Source organism: Tetrao urogallus (genome assembly GCF_951394365.1).
Source record: "Tetrao urogallus genome assembly, chromosome: 1".
Lineage (NCBI taxonomy): Eukaryota > Metazoa > Chordata > Aves > Galliformes > Phasianidae > Tetrao > Tetrao urogallus.
This window is the reverse complement of record NC_136813.1, coordinates 178,677,234-178,699,572: the sequence shown is the minus strand read 5'-3', so window position 1 is coordinate 178,699,572 and position 22,339 is coordinate 178,677,234. Positions and strand designations below refer to the sequence as shown.

General features: G+C 36.9%; 1 protein-coding gene across 1 annotated transcript in view; it reads left to right on the top strand.

Annotated features, from left to right (window-relative positions):
• The window catches only part of CPNE8 (copine 8), a gene marked incomplete at both ends in the record, with an annotated part of 92,195 nt that extends 70,704 nt beyond the window's left edge, over window positions 1-21,491 (top strand). The window contains 7 exons of the mRNA XM_079541777.1: window positions 6,717-6,763; window positions 7,519-7,700; window positions 8,550-8,677; window positions 9,726-9,828; window positions 13,424-13,481; window positions 16,650-16,723; window positions 21,303-21,491. Coding sequence (XP_079397903.1) covers window positions 6,717-6,763; window positions 7,519-7,700; window positions 8,550-8,677; window positions 9,726-9,828; window positions 13,424-13,481; window positions 16,650-16,723; window positions 21,303-21,491 — 781 coding nt within the window. The remainder of the gene's footprint in view (window positions 1-6,716; window positions 6,764-7,518; window positions 7,701-8,549; window positions 8,678-9,725; window positions 9,829-13,423; window positions 13,482-16,649; window positions 16,724-21,302) is intronic.
• Window positions 21,492-22,339: the final 848 nt, after the last annotated feature.

Below are 22,339 nucleotides of genomic sequence, written 5' to 3'. Positions count from 1 at the left end.
TATTTTATTTTGTGCATATAGAATCAAAGAGTCACAAAATGGCATGAGTTGGATGAGACTTCAAAGATCATCTTGTTAGATTGTCCGTGCCTTAGACAGGGTTATCTCCCACCAGCTCAGGCTGTGCAAGGCCCCGTCCAACCGAGACCTGAACACCTCCAGGGCTGGAGCATCCACAGTTTCTCTGGGCAGCTGCACCAGTCCTCACCACACCCTGAGTGACCCCCTAATACCTATCCTGAGTCTCCCCTCTTCTAGTTTTAAACCATTCCCCTTGTCCTAACACTATCAAATTTTAATGTAGAGTAGTTGGCTCTGTCTTACCTGGAAATGAGACCAGGAGCCATAAAGCTGCAAGACTTAGTGGACAGAAAGAACATCTCTGTGCAAAACTTTCCATACTTTTCAGACTTTCTAGATGTCTTAGAATAGTGTGTGGCACTATTCTATTCTAATCTATTCTATTCTATTCTATTCTATTCTATTCAGTGGATGTTTGTAAATCATGAAAATTTCAGGAACGGTGTCCTCTTTCAACCTACAAGTGTTAAGTCATCTTTTCTGTTCCAGATTAGTGGAAAAATAAGGGGAAATGTTTCTGCACCATTGTGTTAAAACTTGCCTTCATAAATGCTTTCAAATATGAACATGCAGATATTTTTTGGATTGTAAGGGCTTTCATTTTAACTGAGCTATACTGAATCACTGAGGGTCACAAAAGGAAATTTAGAACTGCTATTATGACAGCTATTTTCATCCAACCAGTAGATCATATGTAATGGCATACATATTTGATGTACTGAGGAAACTTAGTTGAAATACAGCTATGAAGCAAGGGCTGTCATAGCTATGCACTGTAGGGACTTAACCATGTATGTTGTATCCTTGGAGAATAATTAGGAGTAATAAAGCTATATCGGAGGAGGATCTTGTGAAACTTTTACGAAGAAAATGCTGTTTGTTTTGATGCTGCATTTGCAAAGAGGAGATTAAAAAAATACTGTCGCTGGAGGCTTTTTACAATAAATAGCATAGACGATACAGCCCCTTGTTAGTGTTAGTTACTCCACTAGATTCAGTTATAGACTGCTGCACAGTATGTGATTCTCAAACCTCCACCAACTGCCCTCTGCTATCAGACTATCTGGTTTTCACTCTGAAGATGCAGAGGAAATTCATTCTTCCTTCCAGTGTACTGTTTAAAAAAAAACTCACACTGTTAAGCCTGGTCAACAGCTACATCCAGGTTTAGCTTGTTCCTGCGTGTGTATCAATTCTGATTGAAAGAAGATAGTTTTACCTTGCTCTCCTGAAGTCACAAACTGTCTGCTCTGTGGTGAAGGTTACTGCTGCTGGTAAGATGCTTTTGTAACTGATAGTGATGATATAGCATGAGTTCACCCTAAGAAGTCATGTCTTCCTCTAGCAGTTCTGAGTCCACAAGGCATGTTGCTGTGCTTGGATGTTCTATCTGAGCCCTCCCCTGAGTCAGGACACTCAGTGACCCAGCCTGCCTAGCCAGACAGCAGTGTTCTGGCAGCTTTTATGCACAGCTTTGTGACCTTACAACCTCACTTGAAGCTGTGGGTATCATGAGCTTCTCATCCAGCTCCATGGGGAATGTGCATCTGGCAAAGCAGAAAAACAACCTCAGCAAATGAATTTCCTGATCAGAAAAACCTTACTTTTGAAAAATCTGGGGAACTAGAAATATTTTAAAAGAACAGCAAAAAATTCTTGACCCTTAGCCTTAAGTACTTTGTCTCTCCCATTTATCTGGGCCTTCTTGCCACTCCCAGTAGGAAATTCTGCTTGTCTTTCTGTTCTAAGTATTTCATAAAATCATAGAATCATTTGAGTTGGAAGAGATCTTCAGAGGTCATCTAGTCCAACTCCTCTGCAATGAACAGGGCACCTACAGCTAGATCAGGTTGCTCAGAGCGTGGTCTAGCCTGGTCTTGAATGTCTCCAGGGATGGGGCATCTACCACCTCTCTGGGCAGCCTGTTCCAGTGCCTCGGAAAACAACTCAAAGCACAACTTGGTGCAGCAAGCTTCACTAGCAGTCGCATCCAGAACAGGCTACCTCCTCCCCTGCCTTCATCCAGCTCTGCATCTTACAAAACCCAAAGCCCATGCTGCCCAGCCAGCCCAGGACTAGGGGTAGCTATCAGGTGGGCCCTGCCTTTAGCCCTATGCCCAGAACTATGCTGACAAACACACTGTAGAAAACTTTTACCCTCACTGTAAAAGCCTTTTCCCTTATACCCAAGTTGGTAGTTTGGAGTTGAATTCAGGAACTTGATAATTTTTGAGTACTTACATAGACTACTTTTCCAGCCTTGGGTTTTTTAAATTATTAGTATTATTTTATTTTGATACTTTATAGGCCAAACAGCAGTCAGTATAGTGGTTTTGTCCTTATACAAAATGGTGCATTCTGTAATTGAATAACGCTGCACATCATTGTGCCTAAACAGAGTGTGGCTTTAACATAAATTTCAACATAGTTAGATTGCCATAAGTTTTCTGTGGTTTGTAAATACAGAATTATTTTCTTGCATATTGGAATTTTCTGTAGCTTAGTACTGTGCAGATTCTGTGCTTCTCTAAACTGAAATCTAACCTATGTTATGCAGCTAAGTTTGGAAAAGTTCCTGTATGTGAGGTATTTGGATTCCATATTGCATCTTACGTACGTTACTGTGGCACTTTGAAATATTAGAGGTACATACAGGAATAACAGTAAAGCATTCATGTGTTGCTCTGTAAAAGAGATTTTTTGCTTTTCAGGATTTCCTAGGTATGGATATTTACCTTATGCTTGCTTTGTGTGTTGAGAACCTCTGTTTTTCTTCCACATTTGGTCTTGCATTGAAGTATGGTTCTAGCTTAGTGACTGGTTCATTTATTTTCTGATGCTCTACATACAGGTAGGACACAAATCATACTGTTTATTTTTTGTGTGTGTAATTTTGAGCACTGTTCAGAAAATGACTTTCTGGCTGTTTAGAGTAACACTGTATGTCCCTTCTTGAGAACATTCAGTTAATCCTGAAAACACCCCAGATTTCACTTCCGTTTTCACATAATATTTGCTTAGTTTTCCTCAGCATCATAACGAACTGCTCTGTGTATAAAAGTCTAAAGATTGTCTGCCAGTTCATTTATTTTCACAAGTTAAGCACGAAGGTAGTTCAGCATATCCCTCCTTATTAATCATTATGCAGATAGGTGATTTTACTGCAGTGTTTTTTCATAGTTCAGATACTGCTCTAAGCTTTGAGAGCTTTTGTATAAATGAGCAGTAAAGGATCTTAAATAAAGCTTCCACTTTCTTGGCATGTTTCAAAATATAGTTATTTAATCATGCATCTAAGTTTGTCTTGAAGACTATGATTTCAGATGCTTTTTAAAATTTTAGGCATCCACACTGAATTAATTATTTTTTTTCAGCTATTGTCCCTTACATAAGATTTTATGTTACTGTTGATGAACATGTCATTACTATGTTAATAACAGCAGTAACCTAACAGTGGATAGAACCTAAATGTTATTCTGTTGAAAAGAAGTTAAACATGGTAGAAATAAAAACAGGGCAGTTGTCTGAGTTGCCAGATATATTCATTACTTTTAATTTGTTTCCAGAATAACATGTATTACTGTGAAAGCATTTCTTAAAATATCATTCACATTAATTTTCTAGTCATCTAACTTGACTTCCAGATTAGTTGTGTCTGATGTTTCCACAACACACAGCTTCTAAATTAGCCTTCCCAAATTAGGTTTTTTTTAAATTATGGGCAGGTTTGGTTTTTTTTCAGTCCTGAGGAGCAGTAAGGAAATTAATACCTTTTCAAATTAATCTTTCACGCAAAATACGTGTTCACATTAGTGCAGCTGCTTTTAGAAATATTTTCTGCTGTGGTACTTACTTGAAGTTAAATTGTTTGAACTCAGATACCCAGTTTTCTACTCAAAAAAAGATTTAATTGTGTTTTGATAATTTTGACTACAAGGGTTGATATTCATTTCATACCTTTCTGTAGTTTGTCATTCCTTTTGCTGTAAGACATTAGTGCCTTGTGTGACCTAGTTTCCCATGTCTCTTTTCCACAAGATCATACTTAAGAGGGACATTTCAAGTATGTTATATATGAATGTATAAAACGATCATTGAAAACACAGGGCAATCACAGTGCATGTTTGTTCTAAGTGAGTTTATTCCAGCTTCCCCAGTCCACTGTAAGGCATGAATAATACTGTGTGGTTATGAGTCCATAATGCAATGTGACACTTGCATTAAGAGTGGGATCTAGTTGCCTGAAAATGGCATTTAATGCCATTTTAGATTCCTCAAATTTTCCATGGTGTAGTGAGGTTATAAAATAACAGTAGAAACTTGTTGGAAACTGAATTCTAATCTGTGTATGTGTCTGTGTAACTGTTGTAAGATCAAGTAAGTGATTTAACTTCTGTTGTAGAAAGGTAGACATCTGCTTTGATCTTATTTTATGCCATGATTTTTACGGTTGTCGAATTGGCACATGCAGTAATAAATATACTCTTCTTCTTAGAGAAAAACTGTAGTCCAGATTATTGTGGATGGTAATAAATGGGTGAGGGATTTTTTCCAGTTCAACAGCTGAATTTCTCTTACCTAGAGCAATATGCATTTAACACAGGCATATCAGGTTTTGGTATACTTCTGAAACTGCTGTTGTCAGTCACTACTTTTAGTTACATTAAATGTGATTTTGTTTTGTAATTAGATGTATTTCAGATATTTTTTCTTTCGTTACCCATTTTCCTTTTAAAGATTTTTTTACTTTGCTTTCTCATTTCTGTCGTACATTCAGAATGTGCATAACTGTTACAAGTTGAGTCAGGAAAACTGATGTAGAAAATGAGTTTACAAACACATGTTGCTGCTTCCGCAGGGGAAGAATTGTTTGAAGTTTTCCCAGTTATGTGTTCTTCATCCAGCTGAAGGATTTCTGTTCTTGATGTGCAGGTTGTAATGGTTTTAAGAGTTTTGTTTTAGTCTTCAAACACTGCACCACAGTAAAGCTCTTAAAATCTAAGTATAGGGAGATGACTGTTCAAAACCAGCTTTGTTTAGCAGTGCTAATAAGGACTCTAAATATAAAACTAGAGAAAGTACTGTATTAGTCTTTTGCTGTTGGTTGATTTTCCTATCCTGTTAATGACTGAGGAAGACAGCCGTACTGCATACTGCAGAGATAGTGATAAAAAGTAGTTGACATGCACTTCTTACAGTGTTTATTCTTGTAACTAACTGATGATATAGAAGGACGGTTTGGCTGATAAACCACAAGGATTAACATTCAGGCATCGACCAACCAAAATCTGACTTGTCATACCATTAACAATAGTGTATTTTGGATGAAAGTGCACAAAGCAGAATGCAGAATTACCAGCCGGATGCATATCTCATAAATCATAGGTCTCAGAACTCTTCAGTCTGCAGCAGCTTTCACTGTTCTTCATTCAAGTCCATTTTGATGCATTTTTAGACGTATTTAGGGCTGACAGCATCCCAGGGAACCACAAGGCTCTTCTTAATACTGTGGTTGCTGGTGGGGTTTTGGTGCCTTTTAGAGATGATGTCCACTCATGCCTAGCTTAGTTTGTGTAGGCCTTGGTCAGTGTAATAAAATGATTCCATGTGATTTTATGTGTGAACCTATGTTTTCATGTCATAGTAGCATTTTCTCTGGGTGATAAGGTTATTTGAGCAGTAAATCTTCTACTGTAAGGTCAGGTGTCAGGTCTTGATATTTGATCTAAGTGTGCATGAGTTAAACTTGTACAATAACTTTTAAAGAGCTGTAATCTTTGGCAGTTTGGTCAATAAATTCACAGTGGTGCACTGTGAATTTTATTGTGAGGCAGAAATTTGAAGGACTGTGTAAAAGACTTGGTCTGAGTAAAAAGTCAATTTTTGGATTCATCCAAACTCTTCTGCCTGATTAGAGTCTTACCAGTTCAGATATTATCTGAGAATGACAGTATTTTGTGCTGAAGGAAGTTACAGGATTGCATTAATTGGATTGTCACTCCATAAGTCCATTAGTGACTACTTTTTCTGACAATAATGGTACGCTGACAATTGATTCATGCACAGTAATGGCTTTACTTAGCTACTGCTCAAATTGCTAATTTTTATATTCCCATTCCCAGATTTTACTTTTATCTTCCACAATTTTCCTTGATAGTAAAGGAAAGTACTCCTAAAAGTATTAAATTAAAATTCTTAAAATATTATGTTCCCATGAATGATATCTTCTGCCAAAAACTTTGCTGTCTGCTCCAAGGATTTTATGTATAGCATGATTACTAATGCATTCTGACTGAATACATGGGTTTTAGTGTTAAGAGCAGATCAGTAGAACCCTTATTGTCTTGTCAGTTTCTTTCCTTGTCAAAGGAAAAATCAGTATTACTGTTGAAAATAATAATACACGGAGATCATAATAATCTAAATGTGGAATTGGGATTTTTCATAAGCAGTGAAAAAGGAGGGATGGAATAAAGTAAATGTTTTCAGTACCATTGAAATGGTATTTTCAATGTGCATTACCTGAATTAGAAAGTAAGATTTCCTGCATTTTGTCCAAAAACATTACTATATATCATTTATTTTCCTCATAGCAGTAAAGCTAATAGTAAGAGCTGTATTTGTTCATTTTGCAGAACACAAATCAACTTCACAGTAGCTATTGACTTCACAGCCTCAAATGGTAAGAATAAAAATAAGCTTCTATATTCTCGTGCTGTGCTTAGTTTTAAGACACTTTAAAAACACTTTTTAGAAGTGTTTATGTGTGTGTACTATGTCAGGATTCTGCTTAACTACTTTGTATTACGAATTATTTGTTTACCTGGCACCACCTGAAGTCAGCTGAGCAACAGACTAGAAACCAATTCCTGTCCAGAAATGCTGGACAAACAGAGCAGATAGAAATTTTCTATTAAAAAAATACATACTGAATTGCATAAATAGGAGCAACTTGCAGTTGTTTACATACTTTGTAATTTTCTTGTGTCCATTCATTATTGCTGTGAGCAAATTGGCTAAATTGGAAGACTCCATTGAGAAGTAGAAATCAAAGGAGTTTCAAGTAGAGTGAGGCTGAAGAATGGTGAAACAGAAAAGTTTTGATTTTCCCACAGAATTGTTTTCAGAATCTCGTAATACATTAGTAAATTTCATGATAGGAGTGTGAATTACACTACAAAAGTGACACAAATTCTCAATTGAAGTCACAATCTCTTGCTATCATTTCGTTGGTGAGAAAGCTTACACGTCCTAGTATTAACCTATTAAAGATGTACTAAGAATGTTGCATTTTTACCTGTTTTAACCACAGTTACATTTGTAGGAAATAGGTTTGTTTCCTTTTCAATTTCTTCTTTCCTAGATTTCTGTCATTTTTAAGAGAGAAAATCTGGGAGTGATTCAGTTGTAAAGTAAACCTGACTCTTGCTTCAACAGGTAACCCTTCACAACCTACTTCACTGCACTATATGAATCCCTATCAGCTGAATGCATATGGCATGGCACTGAAAGCAGTAGGTGAAATTATTCAGGACTATGATAGTGATAAAATGTTCCCAGCTCTAGGTTTTGGAGCTAGACTGCCTCCAGATGGAAGAGTATCGCATGAATTTGCACTGGTAAGCAAATATATAAAAATTTATTTAAATTTCTTACCACAACCTAATTTGGGGGAGGAAGAGTTGTCTTTTGTGGTTAATAGGAAAAGTAATTACAGAAAATGTTCGAATTCTTAGGTCTAAAAGACTCGTTTCAAAATTTCTCATCGTAGTGAAGTTGCTGACAGACATCCAGAGTCAAGAAGTCCCTGTAGGCCAAAAATAGTAATAAAGAAACCTCATCAATAGCAGCGTGAGAAACAGAAATACTTCAGTTTGAAGCTAATCTTACCTTGATATGTAATTGAATCATGACCCAATTTTTTTAAATTATTGTTGTTGTTTTCTGTAACCTGTCTTTTACAGGCTGCTGGTTTAGAGGTGTCTAGAGGTAACTAGAGTTACCTTAGTGGAGTATAGGATGAGATTCCAGGAATAAATCTGAGATCTTGTACACATGCCAATTAAATTACAAAACTAAAATCTGACTGGAAATTATTGAGCCAGAACTGGTGCTCCTGAATGTGACTCTAGTTTATCATTTGCCCTGTAATTTTTACCTTAAATGCACACCAAGAAACGCCTTTTACTGTTCAATGTAAGGACTACTTAATTCCATTTATGTCTGGGAACCTGTTTCAGTGATCCAGACTGCATACAGTACGAGGCTGCAAAAACTTCTTCCCTAGGCAGCTAACAGTCAGAACCAACCATGGCACTTACTGTGGATATTGGTAGCAAACTTTGAATAGATTCTTAAATTTTGAGGTCATTCCCATTTAAAAATGTGCACTAGATAGTATTCACTAAAATGCATCATTTCTGCTTCATAACTATTTTTAGAGATAAATCCCTTCTTATTTTCTTTAGAATGGAAACCCTCAAAATCCATACTGCCATGGCATTGATGGTGTAATGGAGGCATATTATAGAAGTCTAAAATCAGTCCAGCTTTACGGACCAACAAACTTTGCCCCTGTAATTAATCATGTAGCCAGGTAAGCATAACGAGTACTTTGCAGAAACTTTTTATTTTCAGTACAACTATTGCACTATTAATGATCAACAGTTACATGATGCTAAAACATAGAAAAATGTATTTACAATGTGGGTTTTTTCACTCATTCTAACATGATTGACTTATACTTGTTAGTAGATCTGAATACTGTATGCTAGTATTTTGCATTTAATTCCAGTCCCTACTGCTTGTGTACAAACAAGTGTTCAACAAGCTGATGGACTCTGGGGCTTTTCTACCCATCTGTATGGCTTTCTGTGAGTTGTAGATTCCATTTCACTCACACTCTTCCAAACTCTTTCAAATGTTGTTGTTATAGCATCTTATTTATAGGCAGCATTCACTTGCAAATTTACTGTTAGAATATTCTGAGTAACATCATGAACATCATTAGACAGATACCCTGTCCAGTGACCAGTGAGGTGATGAATATTCTGTACTTGAGCATACATACCATAGTATTTATTTTTTCCCTGCTCTCAATGCTACTCATGACCACTTCTATTAAGAAGTTTTGCTTAACCTTCACAGCACTAAGAGCCTTTTTGAAGGCAGTGACTAGACTTGTTTCAGTCAAATAAAAAAGTAAGTGGAACAGCACGTTCCATGCAAAAAAAGTTCTTCACCAACTGTATAGGATAGCAAGAGTAAGCAAACTCTAGTCTTGGTTTCTGATATACAGGCCATAGAATTCAATGAAACTGTTGCAGACTCACTATCTTTCAGAACTTTTCAAATCTTCAAGAGCTGCTTATTTTCAAAGAATAGTTGCTTCTTGTGGCCTTTGACTGTGGCAAGACTGGAATGGTGTTGGTTGTGTTTTGTCTTATATTCAGGTATAGTACAGGGAGAAGCTTGAGTCTCGAGAATATACAAGTGTATCACAGTGTACAGTGGGTCGTGCTATCACAGTTAATTATTTGCAATTGTCCTCCATCAAATTTAAAAAATACAGCTCCTTCTCATGTAAATTGCTCTTATATAAAGGTTTGTTTTACTATCGCAGTGTTCTTTTTTTCCCCCCTTAGATATGCTGCTTCAGTTAAAGATGGCTCCCAGTATTTTGTTCTTCTCATTATTACAGATGGAGTTATTTCAGATATGGCTCAGACAAAAGAATCCATAGTGAATGTAAGTTTTGCTGAAAATGCTGAAATATGAAATATCTTTCTAGGCACTAATATTTTAAGAAGTAAACTGAATCTATCATTATCTTAGATATTAAATTAGTTTCATAAATTAACCATTCTTTCCAAACAGCAAAAAAAAATGATTATGTATGAAGATGAGAAGAAATTAAAAGCTGTATCTCAGCTTAATTACTGTTTGATGGAAAGTCTCTTCTAACACTGAATGTTCATGTAACTTCTGTCATCTGCTTCTTGACTCTTCCTCCTTCATGCACTCCTACTATGCAGTACTACATGATGAACTGTGATGAACTTTATCCATCTAGTAATTGCAGACAGCTTTGATTTTTGTTTTTTTCCTCACCTTCTAAAAACTGCTCCAAATTGTCTGGTCCCAAATGCCAAGCATAACTGTCAGCTAATTTCCTTTTAGATAGTTGCCCCGAATTTTAAAAATCAAGATTTTTCCTCAAGTTCCTTTAAATTATTATTTAAAACATTGCTTTAAATGTTTTTTCTCTTTCAAACTGCCGTGCTTTTAAGTAATACCCTACACTACAAACTGTTCTTCTGTCCCTGGGAAATGTCAGATGAAAGTACGCAAAAAACTCATCCAGAGTTTGAGAAGGCCTGTTCCAATAGTTGTGAATGCACCACAGTGAATCTGTCATGTCAAAACAAAAGTTATAGAATTAGGTGGCATACTTTTGAAGGCCCACTTTCACTACTTCCTGTAGACAGCTACAGCACCATTCCAGTTTGTAGGGTGCACAGGAGAATATTACTGAAATGTTCTGTCTCTCACTGGAAAGCAGGATGCCCTCAAGTTCTAGGCAGCAGCATATGGACAGAGTCTGCCAGTGAGCTCTGTGAATGATAAATTTTTACAACAGCTTGAGCTGTGTTTGAAGGTATAGGTTTACTTCCTTTCCAATATTAAAATAGGATAAAGCCACTCTCAGTTTTAAAGGGGATAAACAAACTTTTCATCTTACAAGTTCATCCTCTTGTCTAGCTTAGAATTTTGGAATAGAGCCTTTTTTTAGGTGTCAGAAAAGCTCCATGGGGGAGAAACTTTTGATTTAACTCCCCTTCAATTCCAAGTCCGTATGGAGGGTGAGTATGAGACCAGCAAGTTCATCTGGTTGTTACTTTGTAAGATTAACTATTTGATCACTAAGAAATACAGAGAACCCTTGTTTTGAGAAGTAATTAATTTTTAAGAGTAATAGCTGATGTTCTGCAAATGTCTGGAGGTACAGAAGATGTGTTTTTTGCCTAGAATGAGCAAAAGTTCAGGAATTTTGAATACTTTTGATGAAGATGCATTTTCATTTTTCTTTATAGCTCTTGAAGTGTGAGCACAGTATACTGTAACAGGACTAATTAAATGCTTCCTGGTAGCATTTTCCAGTCATGATAATATTTGGAATAATGAAAAAAGGGACAGATGTTAAATACAAGCTGATGTGTATAAAACTGAGAAGGAGTGTGTTTCATTTTTTAATACTGTGCTTTATGCATCCTTCTTGTTACAGCATGTGTGTCAGACCTGTTCTGCTTTATCAAACTGTTCAAAGGTTATACTGTCATTCAGAAAATGCCAACACCAAGTTTATATGCTGAAGTTGAACTCTGTCTTTTCACTGACCTTGCCACTTATGGCTTCATATACATAGTATCATGTAATACTCTGTCTACCTGATTAGGAATATTTTTGAAGAATGTTAAATTTAAACTCCAAGATTCTCGAAAACATCTGAAAAGCAGAACATGTTCTGTGCCTTTAAATAGTGCCTTCATATCCAAAAAAATACTTTACTCTCACTGTCAGTGGTTTATGCAGTATACTGCAACTCAGTTATAATTATGCTCTATTTATCGTCCTTTATCACAGAATGGTTGAAGTTGCAAGGACCTCTGGGTCCATCTGATCCAATCTCTTCTCAAGCAGAGACACCCAGAGCTGCTTGCCTAGGACCAAAGGGTGGTGACACACTGGAACAGGTTGCCCAAGGAGGTTGTGGATGCCCCATCCCTGGAGGCATTCAAGGCCAGGCTGGATGTGGCTCTGGGCAGAGTGGTCTGGTGGTTGGTCTGGTCTGGTCTGGTGGTTGGCGACCCTGCACACAGCAGGGGGGTTGAAATTGGATGATCATTGTGGTCCTTTTCAACCCAGGCCATTCTATGATTCTATGACCATGTCCAGATGGCTTTTACCAGCATTTTTCATAGTGCATTAGTATTTAAATTAATAATTTAAAATAAAAACTAATAAATAGTGTTTGCTACCAAATTTTAGATAGAAGACTGACTATGTAGTATCAGTTCATAATGAAATTGCAGTCAATACACAATATACACTGTACAATATGGAATGCTGTAGCACAATGATGATTTATAGGATGTCATATTTTCATTGTTTTAAATAGCATGTATACAGTAATTAAGTGTGTGTCTTCAGCTTGGTTTTACATAGAGTTTTATGACAGATCAAGAATGGGAAGTGGGAATGGTGCATTTAAAAAGCAAATGTATTTTAGATGAGGCAAAATAATGCCTTCTATATTCCAGAAGAAAACTATAAGTCTGCTCTGAAGCCACTTTACTTGAAGCTTCAGTTGAGCTGATTTTAATTTAGGAAGAAATCTTCATCTATGATTTTCGGCCAGAGTAGACTCCTGTTTAAAATGACTGTGGATGTTTCACAGTTCAGGTTAGAATCACAGAATCACAGAATCACAGAATTGTAGGGGTTGGAAGGGACCTCCAGAGATCATCAAGTCCAACCCCCAGAATAGGATGTTCAGATATTTACCAGATATTCAGATATGTTCAGATATGTACCAGATATTCATCAGAATATCAAAATATCAAAAAATCTTTTACAGTGAGGGTGGTGAGACACTGAAACAGATTACCTGGTGTTGTGGTTGATGCCCTGTGCCTGCAGACTTTAAAGGCGAGGCTGGATAAGGCCCTTGGCAACCTGACCTAGCTGTTCACAGCTGGTATCCCTGTTCACTGCAGGGGAGTTGGACTGGATGGCCCTCAGAGATTCCTTTCAACTCAAAGGATTCTGTGATCACAATAAGAAACATTTCTCAGCCCTGACGTTTGTTAGATGTTTTATTTTTTTACTGTTACCCTCTTGAAAAGAGCCAGTTTCAGAAGATATCTGTAGTGGACATCTAGTGCTGTCAGGGCAGGGGAGTCCAGTATTTATGATGCTGTCTTCATAATTTTTAAGGTTTTACAGAGAGTTCATTCAGGGAAAGCCATCTTTTCATTTTTTCATTGAATGAAAAAGGTTAAGTAAAATTAGAATTCTTAACCATAACATAATTTAATATCTTGTTTGCTTTGTGCATGGATGACTAACTTGAATAAAAATTTTCATTCATGGAAGAAACAGAAGATACATATTGCTCAAATTGAAGATTTATTCTCCTCATCATTTTAGGATATTAGGATAAGGAATTGTTCTTTAAAGCTTCACTTCTGTATGTTTTTTTATTCATATTGTTTTTGCATCTTACATAATATTGGCTGAGGTTATGTAATGTATTAAACCTCTTTTTCTTGTTCTTTCAAAGGCTTCAAAGCTTCCAATGTCAATAATTATAGTGGGAGTAGGGCCAGCAGAGTTTGATGGTAAGTGTTTTAGTATTTTTTTTCTAGAATGTTTTATGTTTGTTTACGTATCTGTAATATGTGGCTTTTGAAACACATACTGTTCTTCACGTAATATGGAACAAGCAGTAAGTACTGTTGACATTTCCAGCTGGATTGATTGATAACTCAGTATGATTACAAGCTACCATGTTGAGCCCCTCAGGCTCTCTCTTCAAGTCATGGAATCATATGCGGGCTGAGCATTTACAGTGCTCTAGAAAATGGAGGAGGGGAAGAATAAAATAAGCATACTGAAGTAATTTTGAATTTCTGAAACATCAATATTTAATTGCTGTGTGATGTATCAGTTGACTGGAAATATTGATCACCTGTTCTTACTGCAGTAATAAAATACAAAGGAAAATAAATTTGAGGCAGTGATCTGAGTTAAGCCAGGTTTCACTTTATAACAGAAGTGAGCCTTGCTGTCTAGCAGCAGTGGGAGAATATTACAGCAGGAAATAAATCACCAAGGTTATTTACATATTCTTTCATTAGATGTTCTGGAATAGCGCTCTCTATTCCAGTGAATTAGCCACTTCAGTTATTTGAACTAATTTATCGATTGGCATCTTGTGTATCACCACACAATGAAATGTAGATGCTCCATGTAGATCTGATCTTCAAAGGTATACATCCTTTTTTTTCCATTTGAGTACTTCTGGTTAGGCAGTATGTCTCTATGTGTACAGATACATAATGTGAATAGTCTTTAATGATGATACATTTTAGTTCTTACACAAATATTCTAGGAGTATGGCAAGTGGTATGTTAGTGTTTAAGTATTGTATTCCTAGAAGAGATTGTCCAATCTGACGTTTATTCTTCAGATGATTGTATGCTGAAGTCAAAGGGAAGAGACCATTTGTTTTCATAAATGCACAGATGGGAAATTTGCAAGCTCTATGTTTTCTTGATAATCCTCTAGTCCTATATTACTTACTTGTCTCTCATCCTTCCTTTGCCTTTTTCCCTTTCTCCCTGTTTGTCCCATCCTTGGGTTTGCCCAGACTCCTCTTGATTCAGTCTGGACGTGAAGGTTCCATCTCCCTTTTACTTCTGGAGGTTGAATTTATGGAGTTCTTGGGATGTCATTCCTATAGCTTTTCTTAAAGCAGGATTCTGTGTTACTTCAGGATATAGTTTCCATTTTCTGGGAGGAGCTGTCTATCAGCCTCTGAGTAGGAAGGCCCTACAGAGGGTTCTGGACAGGCTGGATTGCTGGGCTGAGGCCAAGGGGATTAAGTTCAACAAATCTAAGTACTAGGTACTGCACTTTGGCCACAACAGCCCCAGGCAATGCTACAGGCTTGGGGCAGAGTGGCTGGAAGACTGTAGAGGAAGTGAACCTGGGGTATGGGTTGATGTTTGGCTGAACATGAGCCAGCAGTGTGCCCAGGTGGCCAAGAAAGCCAATGGCTTCCTGGCTTGTATAAGAAAGTCTTGCCAGTAGGAGCAGGGAAATGATCATCCCTTTGTACTCATCCCTGGTGAAGCTGAACCTCAAGTGCTGTGTTCAGTTATGGGTCCCTCACTACAGGAAAGACATTGAGGCCCTGAAGTGTGTTCAGAGATGGCCAGGAAACCTGTAGAGGAGTCTGAACACAGGTGTGATGAGGAGCAGCTGAGGGAGCTGGGATTGTTCAGTCTGGAGAAGAGGAGGCCCAGGAGAGACCTTAGGACTCTACAGTATAGTGAGGGGAGGTTGTGGTGATGTGAGATTGGGCTTCTTCTGTAGTGGAGGGAATGGCCTCAAGTTTCACCAGGGGAGATTCGAGTTGGACATTAGGAAATAATTCTCTGAGAGAGTGGTCAGGCACTGGAACAGACTGCCCAGGGGATAGTGGAGTCACCATCCCCTGGAGGTGATCAAGAAATTTTTAGATGTTGTACTGAGGGACATGGTTTAGTGGCAGATATTGGTGATAGGTAGACAGTTGGACTGGATGATCTTACAGTTCTTTTCCAACCGTGGCAATTCTGTGATTCTTTGGACTTAGGTTCCAGGTGAAATGCATCTAGTAGGTGTATGCCAAATCTGTAGTCCCATAGTGCTGAAGAGGGCAGAGAAATATTTGTCCTATATGCAGAAGTTCTTTCTAGAGAAGACGGTTTGATCATCTTTGTTGCCAGCACTGAAAAAGTGTGTGTAGGAGCATGTACTGTTTTAAAATTCAAGGGCCAATCAAACCTAAGTTCTGTTGTAGAGAGACTAAGCTACTCCTCTCTGGATACTACTGCCCAGTCTAGGTCTCAAAGCCTCTGGGGGATGCCAGTAGGGTAAAAGATAGAAGTGTGGAGTTCCAATATATGATGGGCTTTCTAACTATCTTTGCAGGAAATGTATTCTTTCATTTTGTTTGAACTTGGTTCCTGGTGATTTTATTTACACTTTCACGTTCTTGTGTTGGAAGAGCTGGCATTTGAAATTTTGTCTTCAGTGAGCTCAACCCAGTTTGTAAACACATAAGACGCTCCAGCGCAGCAGTGCTTTGATTTTCATACAGTGTACTGGAAGAAGAAGTGTGGGATTCTTGATTCAATGGCTGAGCAATGATTTGTGATCGTAGGTCCCCCCATTGTCACACTGACCAGAGAGCAGACATGCCACTTAATAGAAATCTGGAATAGCTTTGGATATACGGACAACTTCAGAGATTTCTTGGACCCTGTTGAAAAAGATGCAAGAGTTAGCCAAAAATGTTAGCAATGTTCTTTTAAAAGCACCTAATTCCTATGTCATTACAGTCATTATATTCCCAATATGAGTGATATTACCATGCTGTGCTACATTCTTTGATATCTTCTGTAACAGTAATTTCTGAAGATGAATTTTTATCCATCTATGAACATAGCCATACAGAAATGAAATACTTGCTGGTTTGGGAATCAGAAGAATATGATAGACCTTGTTGTAGTGTGTTATGTCCTGAAGATGATAATAAAGACAAAATGTAGGTATCATCAACATGAAAAAATGCAAAATAGCTACTATGCATGATGGCAATGATCTTACGATTTACCTAAAGATAGCACTTGTTGATTCTGTTGCTCTAAAGTGTAGACTAACTAAAATTTTTCTCAGTAATGTTTTTTTGAGGGGAGTAGATTAACTCATAGATAAATTAATTTGTTTCTTCTTTTAAGCTATGGAAGAACTGGATGGTGATGTAGTCAGGATTTCTTCAAGAGGAAAGTTTGCAGAAAGAGACATTGTGCAGGTGGGATAGAAAAATTTATCTAATAATTATATTTTACTGATCCTGTTTGCCATGAATTCATGTTTTGTCTATCTTCCTTCCTTTCATTTTACCATAGCATTGATGAACTTTATCTTGGGATGTTTATAAAAACTTCAGAAACTCTTTGTGGTGCCTTATAGGCCTTTATATAAGACAAAGATACTGAATGTATTTTGTATTTTATATTTGTATATAAATTTGTATATATATATATATATATATATATATATATAAATTTGTATATATATTTGTATTTTATAATGACCCCTAACCAGCAGCACAGAAATAAAGTCTTAGGATTATACAGCAACAGGAGAAGTGTTAGTTTCCTTTGTGTTCCAGGTACTGCAATCTTACGTGAGTCTGTAAAAAAGAATTGCAACATTTTTGGAAATCAGCAGTACCTAGGCCGTAGCAAATGTATTTAAAATGCCTAGGATATCTTTCCATTCCTCTAACTGCCAGCCCAGAAGTGTTATGAGTGACTCCCATTTCCTGTGACCTGCCTGCCACATACGACCCTGCAGATATCTCATGCCTTAAGGTACTCCATATGACAGCAGATGTCTCTGTTTAGGTGACTGAGCCAAACCCTAACACCCTATTCTCACCTGCATTCCATGTGCTGCTCCACTTCTCTGCTCTGCTCTGGTTCTGTTCCTGTTCTGTTCTGCTCTCTACAATCATTCAGTCAGCCCTTTGGTTGTCATTGATGCCTAAGCAGTCACATGCAGGGTAGTATAGTAGTTTTGTGTGCTCTTATCCACGGTAATCATCCTTCTTTCTTAGGGCAGTAAATCTCTAGAAGTCCACAGGTTTTCCAGAATATTTAATCTGTGCTCTGGCATCCTTTCTTCCTACCTCATTGTGTACCACTTGGACAGACTTAATTTCATCTTTTTCTTTTTTTTAAAATTAAAAAAAAAAATTGCATCATAAACTAGATGCAAATTTTTTATTGTTATGGGATACTGGAGGAAAACCAAACACAGAGAAAAGGATTTGATGGCCCAGCACACTAGTCCGTGCATGCTAAAGGAAGTATTGATGCTGACAGATGAAAAGCAACAAACTTCTCAAAAATCAGATCAACCTGACGACTAGAAGGAATGATATTTGCCCAAGATACCTGGACTAAGTCAGCTATAAACAAGCTGCAAGTGCTTCTGGACCCCAAAGTAGTTTTTCTGCAAACGTGAGCCATGTCAGGATTTTTAAGCTAATTCAGATATTTCTAACATGCATAGCACTTGGCACTTTTAATAAATGCTAGGACGTTGTACATAATTCATCCAAACAATAGCAGCTCCAAAAGCTGCCATTTACATTGAAAGAGCATAAATAAAGGGCTCTTCAAATGTTCTTCAGATGTTCTTCAGAACTTCTTCAAATGCTATAAAAATGCTATAAAAAAGGTTACTGAAAGTGTTATGCATCAGAAACATTCTACTTTCTTCTGAGATTAAAAAAAAAAACAACAACTAAACTTCCTTCAATTTTTTAGAATTCATTGCATCTCAGAAATGTAATAAAACATTTCCTTGATATGAACATCTCTCATTCAGAACTTTGCCCCAAGTCATACCAGATTAGCTGAAGGCAGTACTATTTTGTGCTCCTTCTGTCTAAATAATAACAAATACATTATGTGCTAGCTACATAATAAAGAGGGATAATGTCAAACGCTTTAAGTTTACTATGACCTTTATTTGGTATATGGTAGGATGAAAATGACTTGCTTTTATAAAATAAGTATTCAAATGTAAAAAGATAACCTTTTTTTGTTTTAGGTTAGTTAAAGTTAGTTTGTAAAGCTAACTTAATTTTAGCAGTTGGTATATCTATTACATTTACTACTCATTGCAGTTCAAGGAAAGATTTTATCTTGTTTTTCCCTCCTTGATAATAAACACAGGTGTTGTAGGGACTCTGAATTATATGCCTACCAGCTCTTCCTCAATTTACGGAATTTTTGCTATTTTGTTATCCTCTTTCTATTTAAGAAGTTTTGACCAAAAAAAAAACTTAACTCGTGGTAATGTATGTATAGTTTCTGTTGAGAATTTTATATATTAAAATCATAAATTGAACTATCATGGTAAAGGAAAAGCATTTTGTATTCTTTCCATTTCCCTTCGATCTTTCTTCTGTCTTTCATTATATTCCTCTACCACTCCTACTTGTTCTGTGTGGTTGCTCTAGGCCTTGTTGTGCATATGTGTATCTGTACGTATGTTTCTGTCTGTAGTTCCTCTAACTCTTCTGATATCTGTATCCCATAAGGAGAGGGGAGAACTAATTTAGGCCACCCATACTGTGTAACTGCATTGCTTAAATAGCCTCCCTTTGCTGCCAAAATTATGGTCTGAGTTTTCATGTCTGTAAGTAAATGGGATTGAAATGGGATACTTTCTGATTCTTAACCCAGACTGCATATGCTTTTTACAAGACTGCCATTGCATTAGGAAATGAAAAAATGTGAGATAGACACTAAGCTTATCCCTTCACAGCTCAGTGTGTAAGCCTACAGGCTACAGAGGTTTTTCCATTTGTTTGTTACTCTTCTAACTTCATGCTTCTGGGGACAGTTAGATTTATTCTTGCCAATAAGCTGATGGAGTTTAAGAAGGAGCAAGCTGTTGAAACTGAGCAGTACTGTACTGACTTCTGAAAACTGGTGATGGGTTTTCTTGTTTGTGTGAGAGAGAGAAAAAAACGAGTCAGTACTAGAAAATGTCACAGTATCTACTTGCTTCTAATATTGAAAAGTCACTGAATAAACATAGAAGTGGCTATTATAGTTAATTAATTATGGATCTGCAGATGCTTTGCTTCGTACCCTAAAATCAGGTTCCTTTTTGCCCATTGTTCTCCCACCTGTATAGTTGCATGGTCTTGCTGCTTGGGTTTGAATGTAACGTAGTATTTGCATAGTGCAAATACATAGGATCAAAGCTGTTTTTTCTGTCAATTTGAGAACTCCATCATCTATGGAGTTAGGCAGAGTCAACTGAGTTGAATCCCTACACAATCTATAGCAGTGCTGTTTGCTCAGAACAATTTTTGTTTTTCAGCTATTTTAATTTTGATGAGCAAGCTATGTTTTTCATATACTGGTTCTTTTAAGCATTTTTTAAATATTGCCTCCACTGAAAACACAGAAATTCATTACAGAAAAAAAAAAAAAAAGCCAACACCATAGCTGAATGATAGCAATAAACATCCAGTTTCATAAGTCCAGGTGAGAATTGCTTTTCAAATGATGAAAAAATAATTTAATTAAGTTCCTTATTGATAAAATGTTGTCTTTGTCTTTCCCTCCCCACCCCCCAAGAGTTTCTTGATTTATTTACTATATTAAATAAATTTCTTCTGTTTCTGGAAAACTGTCAGGCTCTCAGAATTGCAATGTAAGCTGAACTCCCACTGTAATTCAGTGGTTCCCTTATCTTGAAAGCTTTAGTGTTTTTTAGTAAAACAAAAATTAATGTAAAACCTTGGTTGGTGTGCATCCAAGAAGACAAAATGTTTCACGCTGGGATGATGGGCAAAAGAGTCTGCATATTTCAGAGTTCAACCAGAAGGTTAGAGATCCCTGGGTTTGGCTTCTCAATGAGTTCTAGTTTAATTGTGGAGTATTATGTGCAAACGGTTTACATTCAAGTCTTCTCTGTTTCCTTAGAGGACAAAGATACCATTAGGGTTTGTATTCAAGCATAGTCTAGTATATCAGTACCGGATGTAACTTTGGACACTGAATCCTGGTTCTGAAAAGTCACCCAGCTGCAGTCCTGAGATAGGCTCCAAAATCCGAGCAAGAAGTAGAATTCCTAATAAACCTTCCTTTTGGCACAACGTATTACATAGCTTGACCCACTGCATCTCTGTGTGCTGTCTGTTGTGAATAAAAATCAAGGAGCCCAGATTGTTTCTTTTTTCCTTACCAGCAGCATGAGCAACTTATTAGTCTGACCTCCGAGGCAGAGCTGGTAGCTGCCTTCTTGGTGTTGCAGATTTGGGTGCGACATAACAAGTTCTTTTTTGAAATCAATTTTTTTTTTTCTTGTTTAAAGTCTTGGTATGTTTATTGGTGTTAGGTTAAAAGAATAAATGTTCACAGTGGTGGTTCACAATCCTACTGAGTCTAATAAAAATGATCAACATTATAAAGTCATCCTTTCTGTTTTGTTCACTTCAGATAGCAAACATTCCTCCTACAAATTCTGGTAGGTGAGGCCATGGATAAGACTTGTAAGCCAAAAATAGCTTTATATGGAAGAAGTTGAGAGATATTCCAGATGTGTAAATAAAGCACATAGCTGATAATCTGAGCCAGCCATGGTTTGAGAATATGTTTCTATCAGAAAATGGATTTTTTTAGGTATAATATGTATATATATATAACATAGATGTCTATAAATATATTTATAATATAAAGTGTGCAAGGTAGTATATTAATATACCTTTACTGCCTAGATCAAGTTTTCTCATTTTTGTATTTTAAGATGTATTTTGCATCTGCATCATGACCTGTGTGAACATATCTTTTCTTTTATAGTTTGTGCCATTCCGGGATTACATTGACAGAAGTGGAAACCATGTGTTAAGCATGGCAAGACTTGCTAAGGATGTTCTGGCTGAGATTCCAGACCAGTTTCTGTCCTACATGAGAGTCAGGGGAATAAAGCCATCACCTGCACCACCACCCTATACACCTCCTATTCATGTGTTACAGACTCAAATATGAGCGCTCCAGAGCGCTCAGCATTCTTCACAATTCAAGAGTCTCTGGATGCAGCAGTAGCTTTTTGGAGCTAGAAAAATTCTCTTCACATACCAAAATTCTTCATATGGTTGCATGAGCAACTGGAAAGCTTTTAAATGCTAGGATCAAAATGTTGATGTTCTGAGTCTTTTTCTTTTGACAGAAGCCCTACTTTTTTGATCTATTTATTGGAGAGGAAAGCACAAGTCAGGATTTCAATTCAGAAGATATGTCCTCTCTGAATACTGTGTGTACATAAATGTATAGGAATGCTATTCCTCTGTATCAATGTTTACATGTTACTATTTTTAAATTTCAGTACTTTTATAAATATTCTTAAGAATAAAAGTTTGGAATATTGATTCACACATCTTCGAGCTCGCAATAGTTTGTCACAAGATCACAGGAGAAGCAATATCTCTTTGAATGTTTGTCCAGACAAATACAGATGAAAGCTAAGAAAAGGACAGATAGGTGTGTTTTCCAATACCTGAATTGCTTCAGTTGGTTCTCAGTAATCTATCCATTTTACAGTCTGAGAATAAGCTCCTAAAATGTGAATGTCATAATTGCATATGACTTCTGACTAGGTCCAAATTTCAAGGGGGAGGAATGTGTATTTTTTTCAGAGATTCTCCAGTTTCTAAGTTTATCTGAGTTTACAGTTTTTTAAACTAGTTACTGAAGCAAATTAGAAGAGTTACTTGCTATAAGTAATTAAAGAAAATTACCTCAAATCAGAACTTTGAGTGTTACAGTTGACTCACTGAGCTCATTAAATCTTTCCATGCATTCCTTAAAGCAGTGGAAATTTTGCATCAGAAAAGTCT